Genomic DNA, 23163 nt, shown 5'->3' with positions numbered 1-23163 from the left:
AAAGGCCCGATAATTAATAGTATTTGGGGGAAGAACGCCTGCAATCTTCTGTGGTTGCCCTGACTGCCACTGTCAAAATTAAGGCCACCTTACTTCTCTGTGAGAACATCCGTAAGTTATTTGCATTAACTTCACAGCTGTAGTGTCACACCATGTAGACAAGCCATGAATAAGTAAAAGGAGGGAAATTGGGAGTGGGGAGCCCCCACTAATTCCTTTAGTTTTAAATGCTTTAACTGGTTTTCCAGGACACTCACACAAACGGGTGCAGACATTCAGCTGCAACCCCCGTCAAAGGAGCAGGAGTAGGAGCCACACAATCTGTATCAGTTTTCAGCCCGCAAATCCATTTAACGTCAGAGTCAACATTATAGTCACTGTATCTGCAGTGCTAAGACAATGGGTGTTTTTAACTACTATGCATTAGCTATCTCACTGCAAAACCACAATGGAGGCAAGGCACTTTGGTTTCACCAAAAAGGCAAACTAAGTGAGGTCAGCACTATTCCCCCCTACCTGAAGAGAAACAGGAGAATTTTTTAAAAAAGTCAAAACATCTTTGATATAGGCTGCACAAATCAGTAAATCTGTCAGAATGAAGAACGTCCCTGAAATGTATCATAACAAACTAGGCAGCACACATACAAGGCTATGAAATTAAAACAGACAATTGGAAGTACACCTCTACTCCGATATAACGCTGTCCTCGGGAGCCAAAAAATCTTACCACATTATATTGAACTTGCTTTGATCCACCGGAGCGCAGCCCCCCCCGGAGCGCTGCTTTACCGCGTTATATCGGGTCACGTTATATCGAGGTAGAGGTGTATAAAGAGATCAGTAGAAAAATTGACATCTATAGCTGCAATAAATGACGTCATAGAAGAGTAAGGCATGTACTTCAGTGGGGTACTTCAGGATGGGGGATTATTCACAGAAATTATTAATTACAAAAGGGGAGAAACCACATGTTACTGGAACTGCAAAATGACACTGAATGTTACAGGATTGTACAACCATTTTAGATATACGGCTCCTTTGGGAGAGCTAACAGCAAAAGTATGAATGCACCCTAAAGGTACAGAAACGAATAGGCAAACAAAAGGAATGAAAAATGAATTAATTTATTTATTTTAATAATTAATTTCATGACTCTGGGGGGGCACAAGTCATGAGTTTTCAGTTCCTGTGATTCTCAATCCATCTTGGGGTTGTATGTTTAGTAAAAAATATAGTGGAAGTTTCCTTTGAAGAAGGATTTTATACAAATGCCCTAAGGGACAGATTTTTAAGAGAATTTACGCTCCTTGTGGGATTTTTAAAAGGATCTAGGGGCCGTCAACTTTTAAAACTGTGGCCTTTGGTGAACGCTAGAGAACACAAGCGGTGACATGTGAAAAAGCACAATGGAAAATAACACGGGATTGAGGCAATCCCCATTGGTGGATCAAAATAATAGTTTTCAGAGTAGCAGCTGTGTTAGTCTGTATCCGCAAAAAGAACAGGAGTACTTGTGGCACCTTAGAGACTAACAAATTTATCTGAGCGTAAGCTTTTGTGGGCTACAGCCCACTTCATCATCATCTTCATCAAGCGGGCTGTAGCTCACGAAAGCTTATGCTCAAATAAATTTAAAAGTCTCTAAGGTGACACAAGATGTTCTTTTTGCAAAACAACAGTGTGGATTAAGGCAATCCCCATTGGTGGATCAAAGGAAACTGAAGCAGTTTTGACACCAAGCCAGGAAATCAATCAGTCTTGAACTCAAAAGATCCCAAAGAATGAACATTATCAAAAACAACAACAACAACAACAACAACAAAAAAGAACAAAAATTTAGAACTGAAAACTGCTAGTTACAAGATTGCACCTCAAACAGGAAATGTTACACTAGAAATTCTGTGAAATCTCTTTGCTCAAGCTACTAGCAACTATTAATATTTCCCATGATTATTTGCTATTCAAAATATAAATTAAATAGCACGACAACATCCATCCACACAATGTTAAACAACATTAATGACGAAGTGCTTAGAGGAATAAAAACAACATTTTAAGATAATGTAAAGGAGTGAAACTTTATCTACAGCAGATTACAAGAAAAGGAGTCATATTCAGGGAATCGGAAAAGTAGAGAAGACAATAAGGCCCCACCTCCTGGAGTCACCTGGTTAAGAGTGGCACTTTGCTTTCCATAAATAAAATAATTAATTACATAAAGCCACCCTTGCATAAGCTTCTAGCCATCATGTTTGCAGAGGAAAACTTGAAACCAAGACCCAATCATAACTGGTGCAGCAAGATCTGCTTGAGACTGCAGAGAGACTAAGACCACAGCGGGCACAACTGCCCCATGCAACCAAATAGGGCATTAACTCCAAGAACCACGTGCTGGGGTCCTGTTTCCTACCCCAGGCAGAGGAAGAGAAGCCCCCATCAGCCCCTCCTCCCTGCTGCAACCCTGGGGAAGGGTTCCTCTGCCTAGCTGAAGTTCCCCCCTCTCCCTTCCACTCCCAGCCTGGATCCCCCTACCATGGAGATGAGGAGAAGGACACCTGGGACAGGCTCCACTTTCACTCTACACATCTGTCCCCATCCCCCATCTTCCACCAGCCCCTGGGCTGGGCTCCCCTATTTACCTGGAGCTGTTCCCTGCAGGGGGAGTGTCCCTGGGGGCTGGTAACTCCTCCTCTCCCCAAATCTCCGAGGGCACTCGGCTCTGAGGGATTAAATGCTAAGGGACCAGGAGGGACAGATGTTGGGCAGAGAACTGCGGCACTGAATGGGTGAGGCTGGGGGAGCTGGGAATCAGAAGGAGCAGGGTGCTGAGGCTATTGAACTTTTGGGGGTCACAGATAAGACCCTTATCACTCACCCCCTCTGTCCTTTCTCCCTGTCCCTCTGCATTCAGACAGCACCGAGAGGGACTGATTCCCACGGGGCCTTCTGTGAGAGGCCCAGAGGCCTGGGGATCCTACATCTGCTGCAGCAGGAAACTGGGATTCTCCCGACTGGGAAAAACGGTTGGGTTAACTCGCACACTTCTCCCTGACCCCGACTGAACCTGCGCCTCTTTTCCTAGTCCAGATCGACCCTGAGCATCTCATTTAGCCTGCTTCCTCCCCCCAACAGAGTGAATGTTAGAGCTGCTAAGTTTCTCCTTGGAGGCAGATTGTCTCATCCCTGATTACGGTCCCGTTTTGCTGGGGTTGTGCTGAAGAACATTTATTTTCTCTGCCCATTCTTGTTCGTTAAAACAGAGTCTGAAAGAGCTTGGGCAGGGAGAGGAAAGGGTGCTATGTCAACCTCTGGTTTATTTGAGTGTGATGCGGGTGAGTCCGGGGGATTCCTTCCTTCCGCCTCAAGTGTCACAGTCCGCCTTCGACACCACGGCATCTGTCCCAGCATTGGAGCGTTCATCCTCTCCTGTTCTATCCCTCCCCTTCACAGACTGGTCGTATTGCACAGCAGTTCTCCGCTCACCACGCTTAGGAACCACGCTCTGATTTCCTGGATCCTAAATCAGACTCCCGAGGGCGGGGAATGAAAGGGGACCTGGAGAGGGAATTTAATGAATCCCACACACGGGGTGATCATCCTGAGGCTAAATCCCAGTTGCCATCTATTGGTAAAAGCAGCTGTGGGCTTCTTTCTGCCATGCACAGATTGTTCGCTGATGGGAAAGATGCTAGTTATGCTTTCTTTCTTTGTGATGATACTAAAACTTTCATCAATAACAGGGCCAAACAATGAGAGAGACCAGAAATATCTTGTGAAAGTCGGGAGAAGCCCTCCTTAAATCAGTGGTTCTCAACCAGAGGCCCACGTACCCCTGGGGGTACACAGACCTCTTGCAGGGAGCACATCAACTCATCTAGAGATTTGCCGACTTTTACAACAGGCTCCATAAAAAGCACTAGCGAAGTGAGGATAAGCTAAAATTTCAGACAGACACTGACTTGTTTATACTGCCATACAGACTATACACTGACATGTAAGAACAATATTTCTACTCCAGTTGATTCCTTTTATAATTATACGGTAAAAATGAGAAAGGCAGCAATTTTTCAGTAGTAGCGGCTGTGACACTTCTGTATTTTTATGTCTGATTTTCTAAGAAAGTCACTATTAACCTGGGGGTAGGCCAGACAAATCGGACTCCTGCCAGGGGTACAGTGGTTGGGAAAGGCTGAGAGCCACTGCCCTACATTATAAAGGACTATGGACGACACCATCAGTGGACTTGGGAGGGGACGGGGCGGGGGATGACAGGGGACTGAGAAAGAAGGTGGGGCTATCGACCGGCCTATCCAGCCCTGACGCCAGACTGACCTGGATCGCTGAATCCAGAGGAAGATGAAGAGCCTGACACAGCCCAGTGAGCCTGACACAGCCCAGTGGCTCGCCCCGCCCCCGGTTGGCCACAGCATCGGCAGTGGGCATAGTCCCCATTGTCAGGGATGTCCCCCAAGAGGAATCAAAGCTGACTTGGGACAGGAGCTGCTGACCCTAAAGTCACCCTCCTCTCCGGCTCCCGTTCACGCAAGCTCCCTGGGTTTTCTGTGCCTGCTTCTGTGACAGGATCCCAGTGTCTCGCATGGATTAGCGGCGTTTTTCTGCCAGCCCTAAAAGGTCGCTCTGTCGCTGGTGCCTGCAGGAACAAGGACCAGCAATGGGCTGGGCTAGGGCTGAAATGTGGGGTGCTGGGCTCTGAGCGTTGGGTTGGAGGAAGGGGGATGGGGGATTATCTTTTCTTTCTTCCTTTGAAATAATAAAGGAGAATTGAGTTTCTCAATGCTCCCCCCTCCCAGAGCCCTTTGTCTGGAATATCGATTAAACAGGGTCTTTAAAGGAGTCGGAGGCCATCTTGGAAGGCACTTTACAGGGTTATTTCTGCAGCACTGAGCCCAGACTCCAGATGGCAAAACTACCGGGGTAGGGGGGAGGTTCAGGCTCTTTAGCGATCATCCATCAGCTGCAGGGCGAATCCCCTCCAACATTTCCCATTCCCCTGCCTCTTCTCCAGGGAGAGCCAATCTGCCTAGGATACACCATAGAGAGGAGGGAAGAGGGGCCCTGCCCAGGCACTGGGCCATTAAGGACACAGCCCTAGGAAACAGGAGCTAAAATCCTGCAAAAGGGAGGTGCAGGAAAAGCCCCTCTGCCTCCCCCCCACACACCTATTTTTGCAATCACTGCAGCTGGCTCACCCCAACTGGGGGGACTTCTCTGCACTTTCCCCTCCCGGGTTTCCCCTTCTGCCCTGTGTGGCAGTGCCTGTAACCAACTCCTACCCCCAGTCCTTGATTTGGCCCCTGGGTCCCGCTCCTTCCCCAACCTGCTGCACCCCCCCGGTGCATTCAGTTTTGCCCCTGCCCAGATTCTGCCCCTCCGCCCCCCAGGAACAGCCGGGAGCTGCTTGTCAGCCCCCGAGCGGGCAGGGTGCGGGCAGGGCAGTGCCAGCAGATCTCCCTGAGCAGCAGCCGCGGTTCACACCAGCATGGCCAGGGGCTGGGAACACAAAGCAGCAGATTTGGGGCAACAGGTGACTCCGGCTCCCACCGCCCTCTGCCCCCGTGTCGCTGCCCCAGCACGGCCCGGCCGGGCTCCCCGCACAACGCACCCACCGGGGCTGGCGGCAGCTTTCCCGGGCCCCGGGCGGGAATCGCAGCCAGCTCCGCTGGGAGCAGCCTGGGGCCAAACCTCCCCCTGCAGCCCGGGGGTGCCGGGGGGGCGGGGGCGGGTCTCTCTCACCTTCCCTCCGAGCGGGGCCCCCCGGGGCAGGGGCCGGGCCGGGCTGGGGGCTCTGCCCTGGGAGAGGCTCCTGGGGAGCAGCGGGAAGGGCCCTGCTGGAGATTCCCCTCTCCCGGCTGCAGCCAGGGCTCCGGGCTCCCAGCACCAGCCGCCGGGGCTCGGGGATCTCGCCAGGAGCCTGGGAGCCAGAGTCACCGCAGCGGCTGCGAGTCACTTCCTGCTGCCGGGCCGGGGCCCAGCGCTCGCTGCTCCTGGGTCCTAGCGATCAACCCTCCCACTACAGCCCCCCTGCCCCAGACCGTGCCTCTCCCAGTCTAGACAAGGGCAGCTTCTCTGAGCCCCCTCACACACACGCGTAAATTGGGCCCCTAGACTCTTGCCTAGGTGCCGTAATCCAGCCCTGGATCCCCCCAGGTTGAGTGCGGGGAGTTGATTCAGTAGCTGGTGTGTCTGGTCCCTGCTCAGAGAGAGGAGGCTGCGCTCCATCTGTCTCTGTTTTTTGGCCTGAGTCACAAGCTGCTGCCTCCTCCACTGGGATATGGGAGCCCGAAGGGAACAGCGGCTGCTCCCCCAGCAGGGTGGGGCTGTGCTGGGAGGAGGGCACCTTCATTAAAGCCCCCTCTGTGCCCAGCCCATGTAGGATTGTTGCCAACTCTCCCCTATAGCTATAAAGGAAGGTGATTTTGGCTCCTGCAGTAGGAGCTGGAACTGGGAGACCCCAATGAGCTCCAGTGACAAGATTGGTACAAATCACTTCCAGCTCCTGCAGGGCTTCTAGTTTCTCCTCAAACACCCCCTCAACAGCTATTTAATTAATTCTGTGTCCCTGCCACCCCCACATATGCCCCCTGTCCAGCAATTCATTCTGCCTCCCCAGTCCCCACACTAGTTCCACCCTTCCCGTCTACATGGCAATACCAGTTTGGGAATATGTCATGTGTTCTTTAACGGCAGTACTACCTAAAGGTATGAATTTACTCAGATGTCATGACCAGAGCCTGCCCTAGCCATAAACAGACTAAATCAATTGCTTAGAGCCCCAAGCAACTCAGGAGGGCTCCCGATTCACTGTTTATTATAAGAACATGCCTGTTTTAAATTGTGGGGGGAATGTTCCTGTTTAGGGCCTCCAATGGGCTAGCACTGGCACAGATAACGAGAAAGCATCTTTCTCTCCTGCTGTTGCATATAATGTGCAATCCCCATTTTTGTCTTCCGCCCCCAACCTGATATGTTCTTCTGAAGCTACTTTCAGAAAGCAGGAGTTGATGTCAAGTTCTTTAATAATATCTATGTAACCCATCAACCCTACAAAGTACTATGTGTATATTTACATCTAACTCACCAGTAGGAACTCACTCATCAACCCTACCAAGTACTAGGTACTAGTGTGAACCACGATGCATTGATCAGGTCAGTGGTTCTCACACTATCTACCACTCTTTTCTTTTCTCAAAGATAAACTAGGGACAGGTTTACAATGAAAAGTAACATTGATGTAGGTGGGTCGGTTGGGGTGGGGAAAGAACCCGCGTCCTTGACTGATGTTTCTATGCCGACAAAACCTCCAGTAATCGATCGATGCACTTTTGTTGATGGAAAAGGGCTTTTGGTGGCATAGCCAACTTTGGTCTGGTGGTGTTTGTTTGCAGAGAGAACAAAACCCCTTTTGTCAGCGTAGGCTGCATTTCCACTAGGGGGCTGTGCTGGCAGTAGAGTTGGCTTAGGTCATGCCTGTACTAAAAAGTTAGGTCAATGCAGTTATGTTGATTAGGGCTGTGAAAAATCCACACCCCTGAGTGACGCGGTTAAGAAGATCTAATCCCTAGTGTAGATCCATGGAAGAATTCTTCTGTGGACCTAGCTCCCACCTCTCAGGAAGGTGAATTAGCTACAGTGAGAGGAGAACCCTTCCTATCGCTGGAGTGAGAGTCTACACTGGAAGCACTACAGCAGTGCCACTGCAGAGTTTTGTGAAGACATAGACTTCACCTAAGAAGGAAGAGAGTCAAGACTGTAAGGGAGGATGGATGGTAGGTCCCCTAACTTGGGAAGCAAGGAAATGGGAATTCCATCCGAACAGCCAGCGAGAGACATGCATGTGCCTGTCCATTAAAGGTTGACTTTGTAACCTGAAATTATCCCACAGACACTGGCAGGAGAGGAAAAGGCAGGTAAAAAGTCAAAAGACGGTTTAAAAAACATATGATGTTTTATTAAAAACTCACGCTTTACAGGGTAGTCTCAAAATTGTTGATCTCTTGAGGTTTGCACCAGTGCAATTCTGCCCCACACCCCACTGTGACCCCTGCAACCCCCACATTCACCCCTGTCCCTCACAGCCCGTCTGCACTTCCTGCAGTTTCAGTGGTTCTTCACCCATCCCTTTCTCACCCCTAGTACTGGCAAGGAGAGGGATGAACTTCCAAGGGGTGAGAGAGAGGAGGGGCCAGGAGAATGGGGAGACAGGAGTCCTCCAAGGTCATGGAGACTAGGATGATGGTGGCTAAAGAAACCCATCTTTTAATTCCCGGTGGGCTTTTCCCTCAGTGTCTCAGTGCCTGAGCTGGGATCCCAGTCTTCCTGACTATGGAGGACAGTGAGAAATAGGCTGCACAGTCCATAGGGGGAAAACCTGACGTCTCCATCTCCATTGCTGCTTCCTCTCTATGCTTTGATGATCCATTGTCCCCCATGGAGGCACCAGGGTCATGGAGATGAGGACATCTGAGGCTAGAGAGGCTGATTTCAGGGTTCTCAGGGGGGATATTTCCCCCCTGTGTCTTAGGGACACAGTCTGAGCTGGGATCTCCCCACCTGGAGCAAAGGTCGGATTTTCTCCCCAGTGAAAGAGGCGGGCGGGAAAGTGAAAACCAGGCCCTGGTTCTCAGCATCAAAAAATGTCACCTGCCCCCGTTCACAGTCCAGAGAAACCCGCATCCTGCTGGGGGCCTGGTTCAGGGGCAGGCAGGTCTCAGGGGAGGTGAGAGCCTGGTATTGATCTCCACACCGCTCCACAGCCTAGATCCCCCCCTCAGGGTTACGGCTGATCCATCCCTTCCTCCTCACAAAGCAGCAAAGAATCCTGTGGCACCTTATAGACTAACAGACGTTTTGGAGCATGAGCTTTCGTGGGTGAATACCCACTTCCTCAGATGCATGTAATGGAAATATCCAGGGGCAGGTATATATATGTGTGCTAGCAAGCAAGCTAGAGATAACGAGGTCAGTTCAATCAGGGAGGATGAGGCCCTGTTCTAGCAGTTGAGGTGTGAAAACCAATTCACACCTCAACTGCTAGAACAGGGCCTCATCCTCCCTGATTGAACTGACCTCGTTATCTCTAGCTTGCTTGCTAGCACACATATATATACCTGCCCCTGGATATTTCCATTACATGCATCTGAGGAAGTGGGTATTCACCCACGAAAGCTCATGCTCCAAAACGTCTGTTAGTCTATAAGGTGCCACAGGATTCTTTGCTGCTTTTACAGGTCCAGACTAACACGGCTACCCTCTGATACTTTCCTCCTCACAGACTCTCTGGCCACTCCCACAGCCAAGAATTGCCCACCCCCAACTTCCACCTCCCAGCAATGTGTGTGAAAACCAAGGGTTTTCACACCTCAACTGCTAGAACAGGGCCTCATCCTCCCTGATTGAACTGACCTCGTTATCTCTAGCTTGCTTGCTAGCACACATATATATACCTGCCCCTGGATATTTCCATTACATGCATCTGAGGAAGTGGGTATTCACCCACGAAAGCTCATTGCTCCAAAACGTCTGTTAGTCTATAAGGTGCCACAGGATTCTTTGCTGCTTTTACAGGTCCAGACTAACACGGCTACCCTCTGATACTTTCCTCCTCACAGACTCTCTGGCCACTCCCACAGCCAAGAATTGCCCACCCCCAACTTCCACCTCCCAGCAATGTGTGTGAAAACCAAGGGTTTTCACACCTCAACTGCTAGAACAGGGCCTCATCCTCCCTGATTGAACTGACCTCGTTATCTCTAGCTTGCTTGCTAGCACACATATATATACCTGCCCCTGGATATTTCCATTACATGCATCTGAGGAAGTGGGTATTCACCCACGAAAGCTCATGCTCCAAAACGTCTGTTAGTCTATAAGGTGCCACAGGATTCTTTGCTGCTTTTACAGGTCCAGACTAACACGGCTACCCTCTGATACTTTCCTCCTCACAGACTCTCTGGCCACTCCCACAGCCAAGAATTGCCCACCCCCAACTTCCACCTCCCAGCAATGTGTGTGAAAACCAAGGGTTTTCACACCTCAACTGCTAGAACAGGGCCTCATCCTCCCTGATTGAACTGACCTCGTTATCTCTAGCTTGCTTGCTAGCACACATATATATACCTGCCCCTGGATATTTCCATTACATGCATCTGAGGAAGTGGGTATTCACCCACGAAAGCTCATGCTCCAAAACGTCTGTTAGTCTATAAGGTGCCACAGGATTCTTTGCTGCTTTTACAGGTCCAGACTAACACGGCTACCCTCTGATACTTTCCTCCTCACAGACTCTCTGGCCACTCCCACAGCCAAGAATTGCCCACCCCCAACTTCCACCTCCCAGCAATGTCTCCCTGAGGTGAATCTGTCACAGCCAAGCACACAGGGCAAAATGTCAAATCGCTCTGGATTGTCGGGTAGATCCTCTTCTGTGAATCCCCATCTTGCACTTTTCCCATCCTCTGATACGATGAGTTCGGGATGAGCCGTGTCTGGATCCAGAGTCATGTTCACTGGGGAGAGAGAGAATCAGAGCATTAGGGGCAGAGCTTGGCCCTGGGGGAGGCTGGAGACATTTCTAACACTCCCCAGCAGCTTGATGCTGGATGTGACAGTCCTGGATCCCTGGGAGGGATCTCAGGAGGAAGAAGTGGGGTGAGGCTTTGGGGGGAAGAGGCAGAGCAGGGGAGGGGCCTCGGGGGAAAGAGGTGGGGCAGGGGAGGTTCCAGCACTCTGGCTGGAGTGTCTGGTTTTTAAGTATTACCAAGTTGGCAACCCTACCCCGGGGTCAGAGGAAAGTGTTCGGATGCAGGTTCGTGAGAGTGCTTCTGTTCCTTGGCGTGGGCATGGACTCAGTATTAAGGCTGGTATCAGGATTGTTCATGTGACTTGAGCTTAGGGTCGCCGTAGTATTTACAATTCTCTATTTTATTTGTGAATGGGACGTGTGTCACGAGCTGTGTTAGTTTGGTTTGTAACTTCAGCTCCAGGTTCACGAAAGTGTCTCGATAGAATTTCTGTCTTCACTTGAAGCCCATCTCCACCGTCAATCTCACCCCGTCTGTGCAATCCTAGGGATTCCCTTCTTCTTTTCTCCAGTTCAGATGGCAGAGTGTCTGGAGGGGGAAGGGACAGAAGAGATGAGACAGCACGCTTTCATGTTTGAAACAACACCCCTGTAATGACCTTGGAGTTCATTAAACAACACATCAGTACATAACAAAAGAATAGAACTTTTATTAAAACAACCTAGAGAACTTCTGAGGTGAACTGTTGTCAGGAGCAGAGGACACTCCCTAGAAGTGGGGGGGCCACCAGTGCCCAAACTGTGACCCTGCCCCTCTTCTTCCCCACCCGGGTGCCACCTCTTCTCCCGTGCCCAATCTGTAACCGAATCTATAATATATATTAATTACTTAGGAATCCTCAGTTATCACTTTGAGAGTTAGCAGGTTCTTGTCCCAAGATGAGGCCCAGTATTATTCAAATTATTATACAGCTGGAAACCCCAATGTGCATAGTTGCAACACTCACACTATAGAAATTCCTGTATTATTACAAATATAGTTTATTAATATATTTAGCACAGTCACAAACACCCCAACTCAATAAGGGAGACAGAGGTACTACAGAATATACATCTACACACCCACATACTCACACCATCCCTTGCAGAATAACCTGACATGTTAGCCATCATCTTCCTCATCACCATCACCTTCTTCATCATCATGCATGGCCATCATTCTGGCACCTCCTTCTCCTACTGCCTCTAGGCTGGGATACTACTTTTACAATATGTTTCTCCGATGCCGCTATATTTAATGCATATTTAGTAAGGAATATTCCTCTTTTCCTTATTTGTATTTTGTCATCTTACTAATGTTGGAGTGTCTTTTTTCTATAGGTTCATATATCATACAATCATAGAAGATTAGGACTGGAAGAAATCTCAGGAGGTCATCTAGTCCAACCCCCTGCTCAAAGCAGGACCAACACCAACTAAATCATCCCAGACAAGGCTTTGTCAAGCCAGGCCTTAAAAACTTCTAAGGAAGGAGATTCCACCACCTCCCTTGGTAACCCATTCCAGTGCTTCACCACCCTCCTAGTGAACTAGTGTTTCCTAATACCCAACCTAAACCTCCCCCACTGCAACTTGAGACCATTGCGCCTCATTCTGTCATCTGCCACCACTGAGAACAGCCGAGCTCCATCCTCTTTGGAACCCCCCTTCAGGTAGTTGAAGGCTGCTATCAAATCCTCCTCACTCTTCTCTTCTGCAGACTAAATAAGCCCAGTTTCCTCAGCCTCTCCTCATAAGTCACGTCCCCAACCCGCTAATCATTTTCATTGCCCTCTGCTAGACTCTCTCCAATTTGTCCACATCCTTTCTGTATTGGGGGCCCAAAACTGGATGCAATACTCCAGATGTGGCTTCACCAGTGCTGAATAGAGGGGAATAATCACTTCTCTGGATCTGATGGCAACACTCCCACTAATGCAGCCCAATCTTCTCCCACGGTCTCTAGACTCATCCCAATTTCTGCTCCTCGATCCCATCTTGGTACCTTTGAACTTCTTCAGAGTCTCCGTTAGGACACTATTATTCTGAGACAACTCTCCAAGTCTCTTTTCCAGCTCTGAAGACATCTCCACTGGCTGCTGGAACTTCCCCTTCTCACACCTGGAGAGAAAATGTCACATTCTTGTATTTTGTTTAGTGACACATCATCTTTGTTGTTAGTGAACGTTGCTGCTCTAATGGGTCTGGAATTAGAATTCCTTGACTTCTCCCAGCCTCAGAGCAGGTGCAGCACAGGCTGTGGCCGTGCAACCTTCCCCCTGAAGATCCTGTTAATATTCTTCAGCTCTGGCCTGGAGAAGCCGGCTCTGGGGCAAAACAGGAATTGAGTCTCCCAGCCAATTCACTCCTTGGCCTCCCTGCTGGTCTTCGTGTTGTAGTCATGTGTGCACTCAGAAATGGACTGATTCATTACAAATTAAGTCCTGAACAGATGTAAGAGGTGCTGGGGCTCAAGAAATTTTTTAATTTTCATAAGTGACGCGGCATGCCCAGAGGTGCTGGGGCGATGAACAATGGGTGCCAGGTTTGTATAATTTTTGATGGTGCCCAGAACATGTCCAAGCAGAGCCATCCTGTCCATAGGACAGACTGGGGCAACCATCCCGGGCCCTGCGCTTCAGGGGGACGCGGGGTCTCAGGTGGCCTGGGGGTTAGCGGGGAGTCTGGCGCCAACAGCAGCGAGCGACCCGGCCCCAGCCCACCCCACTCTGCTCCGCCCTGCTGGGTCCTGGAGTCGCTTGGGGGAGGGGGCGTAAGCCAAAAAGAGGCAGGGAAGGGGCTTGGGGTAAGGGAAGGAATGGGGCGGGGAGGGGGTAGAGCAGGGGTGGGAAGAGGTGGAGCAGGAGTGGGAAGAGGTGGGGCAGGGCAGGCTGAGGCCAGGACTGTGGCTGCTGCCGGCGCCAGGTCCCCCGCTAACCCTCCGGACCACCCTGGACCTCGCTTCCCCCTGAAGTGTGGAGCCCCCCAAAGCACGGGGACTGGGTCGGGTGCCCCGGTCCATCCTATGGACGGGATGGCTCTGAAAATATAAGCCCAAACATTGGTGAAACTGGTCCCACATTCCTGAATATTGGTGAAGCATGGTCACCAAGGGGCCATATAACTCACTGCCTGTGGTGATGAACTGCCAAGCCTACAGGTGCCGGGTCTCAGCCCTGGCAAGCCACAGCACAAATTAAACATTGATCTACTCCCCACTTCCCCAGCTCACTCCACACAGGTCTCCAAACAGTCCTTAAGCAGTAAAGACTCTTGATGCTCGCTGCCCCGGGCAGGACTCTATCCTGTGCCCTAGCGAGGAAAGGCCCATATTCCATCCCCAGAACCCTGAGGCAGCCAGTCCCCCAGGGAGGTGACTTCTCTAGAAATACTTGAGGTTCAGAAGCTTTCCCGCAGGATGGTTAACTCCAGAGTGTTAGGCCAGGGGGTGAGAATCTCTGGATGTTAAATTCATCCGAGATGTGTAGCCGAATGTGACCCAGCCCCACGTGCTGTGCTGTGGCGTCCTGGCAAGACGGAGTTTGAACACAGCGGCCAAGTCCTTTCCCGGCCCTGTAAAGCAGGAAGGAGCCACGTACCTGCTTAAGGTGCTTCTGATGTCCTAGAAGAAAGATAAAGAACAGGGAGCTCAGTCCCACGGGCTCAGGGCCCCGCCTGCTCTGGAGGGGGCTCGCTCTAAATTCAGCACCGTGCACATGGGGATCTAGGACCCTTTTATTCATAAACATTTTTTCCCAAGTGCATTGGCACGACTCTGCGGGTGCTCTGGGGCTGGAGCACCCATTAAAAAAAAAGGGTGCTCAGCACTAACCGGGGGAGCTTCTCCCCTTCCCCTACCTCCCAGTGCCACCCGCCCCCAGGCGGCCCTGCCAATCAATTCCTCCCCCTCCCCCCCAGCGCCTCCCAGCCCCAGGCAGCCCTGTCGATCAACTCCTCTCCCTCCCGCCCAGCATCTCCCACCCCCAAGTGGCCCTGCCAATCAACTCCTCCCCCTCCCCCCCAGCGCCTCCCATCCCCAGGCAGCCCTGCCGATCAACTCCTCTCCCTCCCGCCCAGCACCTCCCACCCCCAAGTGGCCCTGCCAATCAACTCCTCCCCCTCCCCCCCAACGCCTCCCACCCCCGGGCGGCCCTGCCAATCAACTCCTCCCCCTCCCTCCTAGTGCCACCCGTCCCTGGGTGGCCCTGCCGATCAACTTCCCCCACTCCCGGCCCAGCACCTCCCACCCTCGGGCAGCCCTGCCAATCAACTCCTCCCCCTCCCTCCAGCGCCTCCCGTCCCTGGGCGACCCTGCTGATCAACTCCTCCCCCTCCCCGCCCAGAACCTCCCTCCTTCTGTGCATCAGCTGTTCAGCGGTGTGCAGGAGGCACGGGGTGGGGCGAGAGGGCAGAGCACACTCAGGGGAGGGGGTGGAATGGGGCAGAAAGAGGTGGGCTCGGGTGGGGCCTTGGGGGAAGGGGTGGGGTGGGGGCAGGGCCTCGGGCGGAGAAGGGGTCGAGCGCCCCCAGGGAAATGAGGAAGCTGGCACCTATGCCCAAGTGGGTTTTTGCTGTTATTTGTGGAAAACGAAAGCCACAGAGATGGTATTGTGAGTGGAAATGGGCAGGAGCGTTCTCATGGGAAGGGCTCTTTCTCTTTCTGATGCCCATATTGAAAAACTCTCTAACTCTTTGTGCTCCTCTCATGGTCATGAATGAGCGTGGAGAGTTTGTGACCAGACCAGAGAACCCTGCTGTTTATAACGCGCAGGTCATTCCCTCAAGGAAGAGAAACAGTATCTCCTTCTCCCACCTTCGTCCCACCCATAGCCCCAATAACTTTGTTCCCCCACCCTCATCTTCCCCCACCTCCCTAGTGCTGCAGGTCACAGGCGCCAACTCTGTGGGTGCTCCAGGGCTCAAATACCCACAGAAAAAAAAATAGTGGGTGCTCAACATCCACCAGCCACAGCTGTTTGGTGGTGCTGCCAATCAGCTGTTTTGTGGCTGGGAGAAGCGCTGGGGGAGGGTGGAGAACAGTGAGTGGGGGATCTTGGGGGAGGGGTTGGAGTAGTAAGAGCCAGAGCGAGGGCGCGGCCTCGGGGCAGAGTGGGGGTTGAGCACCCCCTGGGAAAAATAAGAGTCAGAGCCTATGCTGTACATTCCCGCAGATACAGCCCAGAGCTCTCAAATATTCCATCCTGCTGCCCTGCAGAATCCAGAGACCAAGGAGGGGCAGGAATTGCCAAGTGTGGATAGAATGAGGAGCAAGGGGAAGAAACTACGAAAGGGAAAGTTGTGGCTGAATATCAGGGCAATCTTCCTAACTCTAGAAGTATCTGGCTAGAGAATCATCTCCCAAGGGAAAACGGTGGAAGCCGCAACCCCTGGGAACTTTGAACCTTGACTGCAAAAAACCAAAGAAAGTGAGTTGGTGGGAGCAACCCTGCTCTGGCCCCAGGGCCATGGAGTGTCTGAGCGAAGGGGGCATTTCCATCTCAAACATCTAGGAGCCTGTAACTCTCCAAAGGACAATCATAATTCCCATTCCAGCAATGCACCGACTGAGTTACTGACTCCTGGACTCCGTTGCTGTGACACCTGTGCAGAGCGGCTAACAGGGGAGTTTCAGTGGGAGTTTCCAGGGGGAGGTTGCAGGGGAGACCAAGGCAGAGGAACCGGGAAGGCAGACCAGGGAAGAGGCAGCCCTGCGCTGGTCGGTGGCCTGCGGTGCGGTGTGAGCTGTGGATTGCCAGGCACAGAGTTGCAGCGCTACGATGGAGGCAGAGGCAGCAGGTGCAGACACACTGAGGATGACTGGGTGCGGCAGCTGCGGCATGTACATGGTCCTAGAGGGAGCACCTGAAAGGAGTTTCATCTGCATGAAGTGTCGTCTGATAGAGGTGCTGGAGGAAAAGGTAAGGGGACTGGAGATGCAAGTGGAAACTCTGGCTGAGTTTAGAAGGGGATTTGAGCAGATGATGGAACACAGACATGATGAGGCACAGGGGACAAGCTCAGGCGAGCAGACAAAAGCAGGACCTAAGGACTCTGAGGAGGGACTGCTGGATGAGGAAAGTGGATGGTGGAAGCATGTCACTAGGAGAACCAGGCAGAGGATAAGACGGGCCAGCGATGGACAATTAGAACTCAGGAATAGGTTTGCTGAGTTGGGAAATGAAGATGGAACACAGCGGGCTGCTGAAGGAGTAACGGCAAGGAAGAAGAGGCAAGCAGCTAGTCCTGCAGATGGAGGGGAGCGGTCAGTGGAGGCAACATCAAGTACAAGCCCTAGGAGGATTGTGAGGGCGAATACAAATCAGGAGGAATCACGGCCAGCTGCTGTGGGGGATAGACCGGAGAATCGCATTGTCACCAGGAAAAGGCAAGTCTACGTGATTGGAGACTCTCTACTGAGAAGAGTAGACAGGCCTGTAACTAGACCGGATCGGGAGAACAGAAGAGTGTGCTGTCTGCCGGGGGCTAAGATACAGGATGTGGACTTGAGCCTGAATACGATCTTAGCGGGAGCGGGAAAAAATCCGTTGATTATCCTTCATGTGGGAACGAACGATACAGCTAGTTACTCACTGGACTGTATCAAGGAGGACTATTTCAGACTGGGGAAGAGGCTTAAAGACATCGAGGCTCAGGTGATCTTCAGTGGGATTCTGCCGGTTCCTAGAGCGGGGCGACGAAGGAGGGACAAGATTATGGCGATCAACAGATGGCTCAGGGAGTGGTGTTATAAGGAGGGCTTTGGGATGTACGGTCACTGGGACGCATTACGGATAGACGACTGTTTGCTCAGGATGGACTTCATCTCAGCAAGGAGGGAAATAGGATTCTAGGATGGAGGCTCGCCGACCTCATCAAGAGGGCTTTAAACTAGAAAGTTGGGGGAGATGGTTGGGAAATGTTCGGGAGATCTCCAAGCCAGAACATAACCCGGAGAGGGAAGTAAACAAAGTGAGCGGGGATACCCTTGCGGCCCCAAGATTTGATCCAAGGAGGAATAGTGGAGTAGAAACCAGAGTAACGGGTGATGCTGGTGGCAGACAGTTTGTGCACGACGGGGGAAAGAATGTCACTGACGCCAAACGCCGAAAATTAAAAGGTTTGTACACTAATGCGAGGAGCCTAGGTAACAAGATGGAGGAACTGGAGTTACTCGTGCAGGAAGTGAAGCCGGATATTATAGGGATTACCGAAACCTGGTGGAATAGTACTCATGACTGGAGCACGGGATTGAAGGCTATGTGTTGTTCAGAAAAGACAGGAAGAAAGGCAAAGGTGGGGGAGTAGCCTTGTACATCAATGATGAAATTAAATGTAGCGTAATAAAATGCGATGGAATGGATAAGACGGAGTCCGTCTGGGCAAAAATCACGCTGGGTAAAAAAGCAACTAGAGCTTCCCCTGAGATAGTGCTTGGGGTGTGCTACAGACCGCCGGGATCGGATTGGGATATGGATAGAGACCTCTTTAATGTCTTTAATGAAGTAAACACAAAGGGGAAATGTGTGATTATGGGGGACTTCAACTTCCCGGATATAGACTGGAGGACGAGTACTTGCACGAATAATAGGGGTCAGATTTTTCTGGATGTGATAGCGGATGGATTCTTCATCAAGTAGTTGAAGCACCTACGAGAGGGGATGCCATTTTAGACTTGGTGTTGGTGAGCAGTGAGGACCTCGTAGAAGAAATGGTGGTAGGGGACAACCTTGGTTCGAGTGATCATGAGCTGATTCAGTTCAAACTAGATGGAAGGATAAACAAATGTAGATCTGCGATTAGGGTTTTTGACTTCTCGAGGGCTAATTTTAAAGAGTTAAGGAAATTAGTTAGGGAAGTGGATTGGACGGAGGAATTAGTGGATTTAAGTGTGGAGGAGGCCTGGAATTACTTTAAGTCACAGCTGCGGAGACTGTCGGAAGCCTGCATCCCGAGAAAGGGGAAAAGAACCATGGGCAGGAGTTGCAGGCCAAACTGGATGAGCAAGCAACTCAGAGAGGGGATTAGACAAAAGCAGAAAGCTTACAGGGAGTGGAAGGAAGGCAGGATCAGTAAAGAAAGCTACCTTGCTGAGGTCAGAACATGTAGGGATAAAGTGAGGAAGGCTAAAAGCCGCATTGAACTGGAACTTGCAAAGGGAATCAAAACCAATAGTAAAAGGTTCTACAGCCACATAAATAAGAAGAAAACAAAGAAAGAAGAAGTGGGGCCGCTATACACTGAGGATGGAATGGAGGTTAAGGATAACCTAGGCATGGCCCAACATCTAAACAAGTACTTTGCCTCGGTTTTTAATAAGACTAGTGAGGAACCTTGCAATGATGGAGGGATGATAAACGGGAATGTGGATATGGAAGTGGATATTACTGCAACTGAGGTAGAGGCCGTACTTGAACAGCTCGATGGGTCGAAGTCGGAGGGCCCGGACAATCTCCACCCGAGGATATTAAAGGAACTGGCGCGTGAAATTGCGAGCCCGTTAGCGAGAATTTTTAAGCAATCGATAATCTCGGGTGTTGTGCCGTATGACTGGAGGATTGCTAATGTAGTTCCTATTTTTAAGAAAGGGAAAAAAGAGTGATCCGGGTAATTATAGGCCTGTTAGCTTGACGTCTGTAGTATGTAAAGTCTTGGAAAAAATTTTAAGGGAGAAAGTAGTTAAGGACATAGAGGTCAATGGTAATTGGGACGAATTGCAACACGGATTTACTAAAGGTAGATCGTGCCAAACCAATCTGATCTCCTTCTTTGAGAAGGTGACGGATTACTTAGATGAAGGAAATGCGGTAGATATAATTTACCTAGATTTCAGTAAGGCGTTTGACACGGTTCCGCACGGGGAGCTGTTAGTTAAATTGGAAAAGCTGGGAGTGAATATGAAAGTTGTAAGGTGGATAAGGAACTGGTTAAAGGGGAGACTCCAGAGGGTCGTATTGAAAGGTGAACTGTCGGACTGGAAGGAGGTCACCAGTGGAGTCCCTCAAGGATCGGTTTTGGGACCGATCTTATTTAACCTTTTTATTACTGACCTTGGCACAAAGAGCGGGAATGTGCTAATAAAGTTCGCGGATGACACGAAGCTGGGGGGTATTGCTAACACGGAGAAGGACAGGGATACTATTCAAGAAGATCTGAACCACCTTGTAAACTGGAGTAATAGAAATAGGATGAAATACAATAGTGAAAAGTGCAAGGTCATGCATTTAGGAATTAATAATAAGAATTTTGGATATACGTTGGGGGCGCATCAGTTGGAAGCGACGGAGGAAGAGAAGGACCTTGGGGTACTGGTTGATAGCAGGATGACTATGAGTCGCCAATGTGATACGGCTGTTAAAAAAGCAAATGCGATTTTGGGATGCATCAGGCGGGGTATTTCCTGCAAGGATAAGGAGGTGTTAGTACTGTTGTATACGGCGTTGGTGAGACCCCATCTGGAATACTGTGTGCAGTTCTGGTGTCCCATGTTCAAGAAGGATGAATTCAAACTGGAACAGGTTCAGAGACGGGCTACGAGGATGATCCGAGGAATGGAAAAACTGCCTTATGAAAGGAGACTCAAAGAGCTTGGCTTGTTTAGCCTGGCCAAAAGAAGGCTGAGGGGGGATATGCTCGCCCTATATAAATATATCAAGGGGGTTAACGTTAGGGAGGGAGAGGAATTATTTAAGTTTAGTACTAATGTAGCCACGAGGACGAATGGGTATAAACTGGATATTAGGAAGTTTAGACTTGAAATTAGACGAAGGTTTCTGACCATTAGGGGAGTGAAGTTCTGGAATAGCCTTCCGAGGGAAGTAGTAGGGGCAAAAGACTTTCCTGGCTTTAAGACAAAGCTTGATAAGTATATGGAGGGGATGTTATGATAGGATCGTTAATTTGGGCAATTGATCCTGAATTACCACCAGACAGGTCTGCTCAATGGTCTGCGGGGTGATGTTGCATGCGATGGGTACTGAGTTGCTGCGGAGAACTCCTTCTTGGGTGCTGGCTGGTGACTCTTGCCCACATGCTCAGGGTTTAGCTGATCGCCATATTTGGGGTCGGGAAGGAATTTTCCTCCAGGGCGGATTGGCAGGTGCCCTGGAGGTTTTTTCGCCTTCCCCTGCAGCGTGGGGCACGGGTCGCTTGCTGGTGGTGTCTCTGCAGCTTGAGGTCTTCAAACCATTTTTGAGGATTTCAATAACTCGGTCCTGGGATAGGGGTTGTACAAAATTGGATGGGTGGGGTTCTGTGGCCTGCCTTGTGCAGGAGGTCAGACTAGATGATCAGATTGGTCCCTTCTGACCTATGAGTCTATGAGTCTATGAGTCTATGAGATCTGGGGGGGTCTCTAAGTCAGTCTCACCTGCAGGAATTTGCTGGCCGGCTGCCGGCACATCCCCTCCATCTCGCCGATCAGCTCGCTGAGACGGGGTATCTCCTTGGACACTCTGGTGGCGTCTTCATCCTGGCTCTTCCTAATCTCCTTGTCCAACTTTTCCAACTGGGCCAGCAGGAGTTGCTCTTGGTCCTCCAGAAACTGGCGCAGCTGCTTAAATACAGATACAATCTTCTGCCTCTCGGCTTCCATTTTCTCCTGTAAGGGACACGCAGGGAAAAGGCAAGTTGGGACTACGTGGAGAGTCACGGGCCATTTCACAGTAGATCCCTAGCTGGAGGGTCAGGGACGCTCACCAGAGTTGCACATGCTGCCTGCCTGCGATGGTCCAAGTGACCTGAAAGGAAGTGTCACCTTGACTATTAGCCCTGTGACGAACGTTCAAATTATCCCTAGAAAGGATCTGTCTTCATAAATAAACAGTCTCCCGCCTTCACCATTTGCCTGCCTCATCTCCATTAAACCAGAACAGAGTTTACTTGACACAGACAACTAACTAATCACTGCGGAAAGGGGAAAGTTACCCACAGTCGCTTTCCCATCACTCAGAGTAAGGAGATCACTGACAATGCTCCCGAGAACATCTGCTAGCGATTAACAAAGGCACCTACCAGCAGTTCCAGGAGTCTCTTTTCCTCACTCAGTTTAACGGCCGGGATCTCATCTCTCTCTTTCATCATGCTCTGCAAATGGAGCTGAATTTGATCCTAACAAAAGAAAAGTGACTTTTGATTTTTCCCTTTTCCCAGGGTTATTTCCCTGCTGGATTTGTGTTTTCCAGGATGTCACATCGGTAACAAAGCTCATTTCAGGAATACCTGGCTCAAGCCACTTCAGATGTGGCCCACTAACCCTAACTTGGAATCCCAGGAGGGAGGGGAATTTTCAAGACAATCGGAGTAAGAGCGAGGATTTCAGAGCAGTTCAAAAAATTGGCTTTCAAACAATAAACCAGTTTCAACCTTAACTGTAGCGGTGCTACCAACCCACCGTTATTCACATGTCCCTGGCAGCAGAACTGCCGTCTCTTTCTCTTCAGTCCGAACCTCCTTTTTGGCTGCATCTGGGCTGCAGCAGGCTCATCCGCTCCGTCTCTGACGGGAACCGTGCAGCCATCATTGTTAATTCCCTTTAAGGGAGACAGCACCTCCTCTGGACACCTCAGCACAATGCTAGAGCAGCATCAGTGCGAGCCCAGAGGGAGTAGCTCTGTAAGGCAGGACTATTGATGGAGCCGGCTTCTGGGAGAGGAAATCCAGGAAACTGGGAGAACCTGTTGCTCTGAAAGAGTCTCAGAGAAACTTAAGCAACCCCGGGGGGAAAACATAGACACCGAGTCGCCGACTCCATGGGTGCTCTGGGGCTGGGGCACCTATGGGGAAAAAAAGTTGTGGGTGCTCAGCACCCACTAGCAGGGCCTGCAGATCAGTGCCTGCCCCTTCCCCTCAGCGCCTCCCACCCACCAGTGGCCCCACTGATCAGCTCTTCCCCCTCTCTCCCAATGCCTCCCCCCACTGCAATCAGCTGTTTAGTGGTGTGCAGGAGGCGCTGGGAGAGGAGGGAAATCAGCGGGGGAAGGAAGAGGTGGAGGGATGGGGTGGGAAGAGGCAGAGTGGGGATGGGACCTGGGATGGAGCAGGGGTCAAACATCTGAGTAAGTCAGCGTCTATGGGGGAAAAGATCAATTTAGTCTGAAAAGGGAAGGATTGAATTAACCAACGTCAGTCAGAGTGTTTCCTACCTTGTATTTCTGAGCAGCCTCCTCCATGAGCAGCACTTTGTGAGATCTGTGCTGGGGAGATCTCCAACAAGCCACACACATGGCTTCCCTGTCCTCCTCGCAGAATAGGTTGAGTTTCTCCTGGTGTGTTTCACACAGATTCTCTTTGCTAGGATTTAATTCCAGTTGTCTAATTTTCCTTACTATATTTCCCAGCTGCCAGTTGGGGAGGAGGCTCCCTTTCTGGATCCGGTCTCTGCAGACGGGACACTCCAAGGGGCCATATTCTTCCCATTTGTCACAATAGTTACTGATGCAGCCCTGGTAGATGTTGTGCCCACAGTCCATGGTCACGGGGTCCATTAGATACTCCAGGCAGATGGGACACATGGTTTCCTCTTGGATTCCCTGTACAGGAGCCGCTGAGGCCATGGCTGCCGGGATCACCAGTGTTTTTTCTGGCCT

The 23163-nt window shown here is 50.7% G+C and overlaps 2 protein-coding genes across 3 annotated transcripts in view; both read right to left on the bottom strand.

The window, feature by feature from the left end:
* LOC127033132 (zinc finger protein 585A-like) overlaps positions 1-5599 on the bottom strand; it is a 30722-nt gene extending 25123 nt beyond the window's left edge. Inside the window, exon 1 of the mRNA XM_050920937.1 lies at positions 4333-5599. Within this exon, the coding sequence (XP_050776894.1) occupies positions 4333-4430 (98 nt within the window). The 5' untranslated portion in view covers positions 4431-5599. The remainder of the gene's footprint in view (positions 1-4332) is intronic.
* A 2478-nt stretch (positions 5600-8077) lies between these two features.
* Positions 8078-23163, bottom strand: LOC127033324 (tripartite motif-containing protein 10-like). Of its 2 annotated transcripts, XM_050921328.1 has the most exons (8): positions 22720-23163; positions 21590-21685; positions 20946-21176; positions 14179-14201; positions 12585-12700; positions 11070-11129; positions 10288-10526; positions 8078-8811 (listed from the first exon to the last, which is right to left on the bottom strand). In XM_050921328.1, exons 1-8 carry the CDS (start codon positions 23128-23130, stop codon positions 8776-8778), a joined length of 1212 nt encoding a protein of 403 aa, XP_050777285.1. In that variant the 5' UTR covers positions 23131-23163; the 3' UTR covers positions 8078-8775. The 2 variants fall into 2 exon arrangements, 1 of the variants encoding a protein (XP_050777285.1); XR_007769052.1 differs by lacking the exon at positions 8078-8811 and having other exon boundaries at positions 10428-10526; positions 10795-11129.

The sequence above is a fragment of the Gopherus flavomarginatus genome, chromosome 12, assembly GCF_025201925.1.
Source record: "Gopherus flavomarginatus isolate rGopFla2 chromosome 12, rGopFla2.mat.asm, whole genome shotgun sequence".
Lineage (NCBI taxonomy): Eukaryota > Metazoa > Chordata > Testudines > Testudinidae > Gopherus > Gopherus flavomarginatus.
The sequence above is the reverse complement of the archived record's forward strand: the minus strand, read 5'-3'. Positions and strand labels throughout refer to the sequence as shown.

What these genes read in the sequence shown, in the direction of transcription:
- LOC127033324 (XM_050921328.1), bottom strand. Translation starts at nt 23,130, where the DNA reads ATGGCCTCAGCGGCTCCTGTACAGGGAATCCAAGAGGAAACCATGTGT. An exon ending in AGAGACTCCTGGAACTGCTG is followed by an intron (nt 21,177 to 21,589) that starts GTAGGTGCCTTT and finishes TGTCCCTTACAG; the next exon opens with GAGAAAATGGAAGCCGAGAG. An exon ending in ATCAGAAGCACCTTAAGCAG is followed by an intron (nt 12,701 to 14,178) that starts GTACGTGGCTCC and finishes TTTTCTCTCCAG; the next exon opens with GTGTGAGAAGGGGAAGTTCC.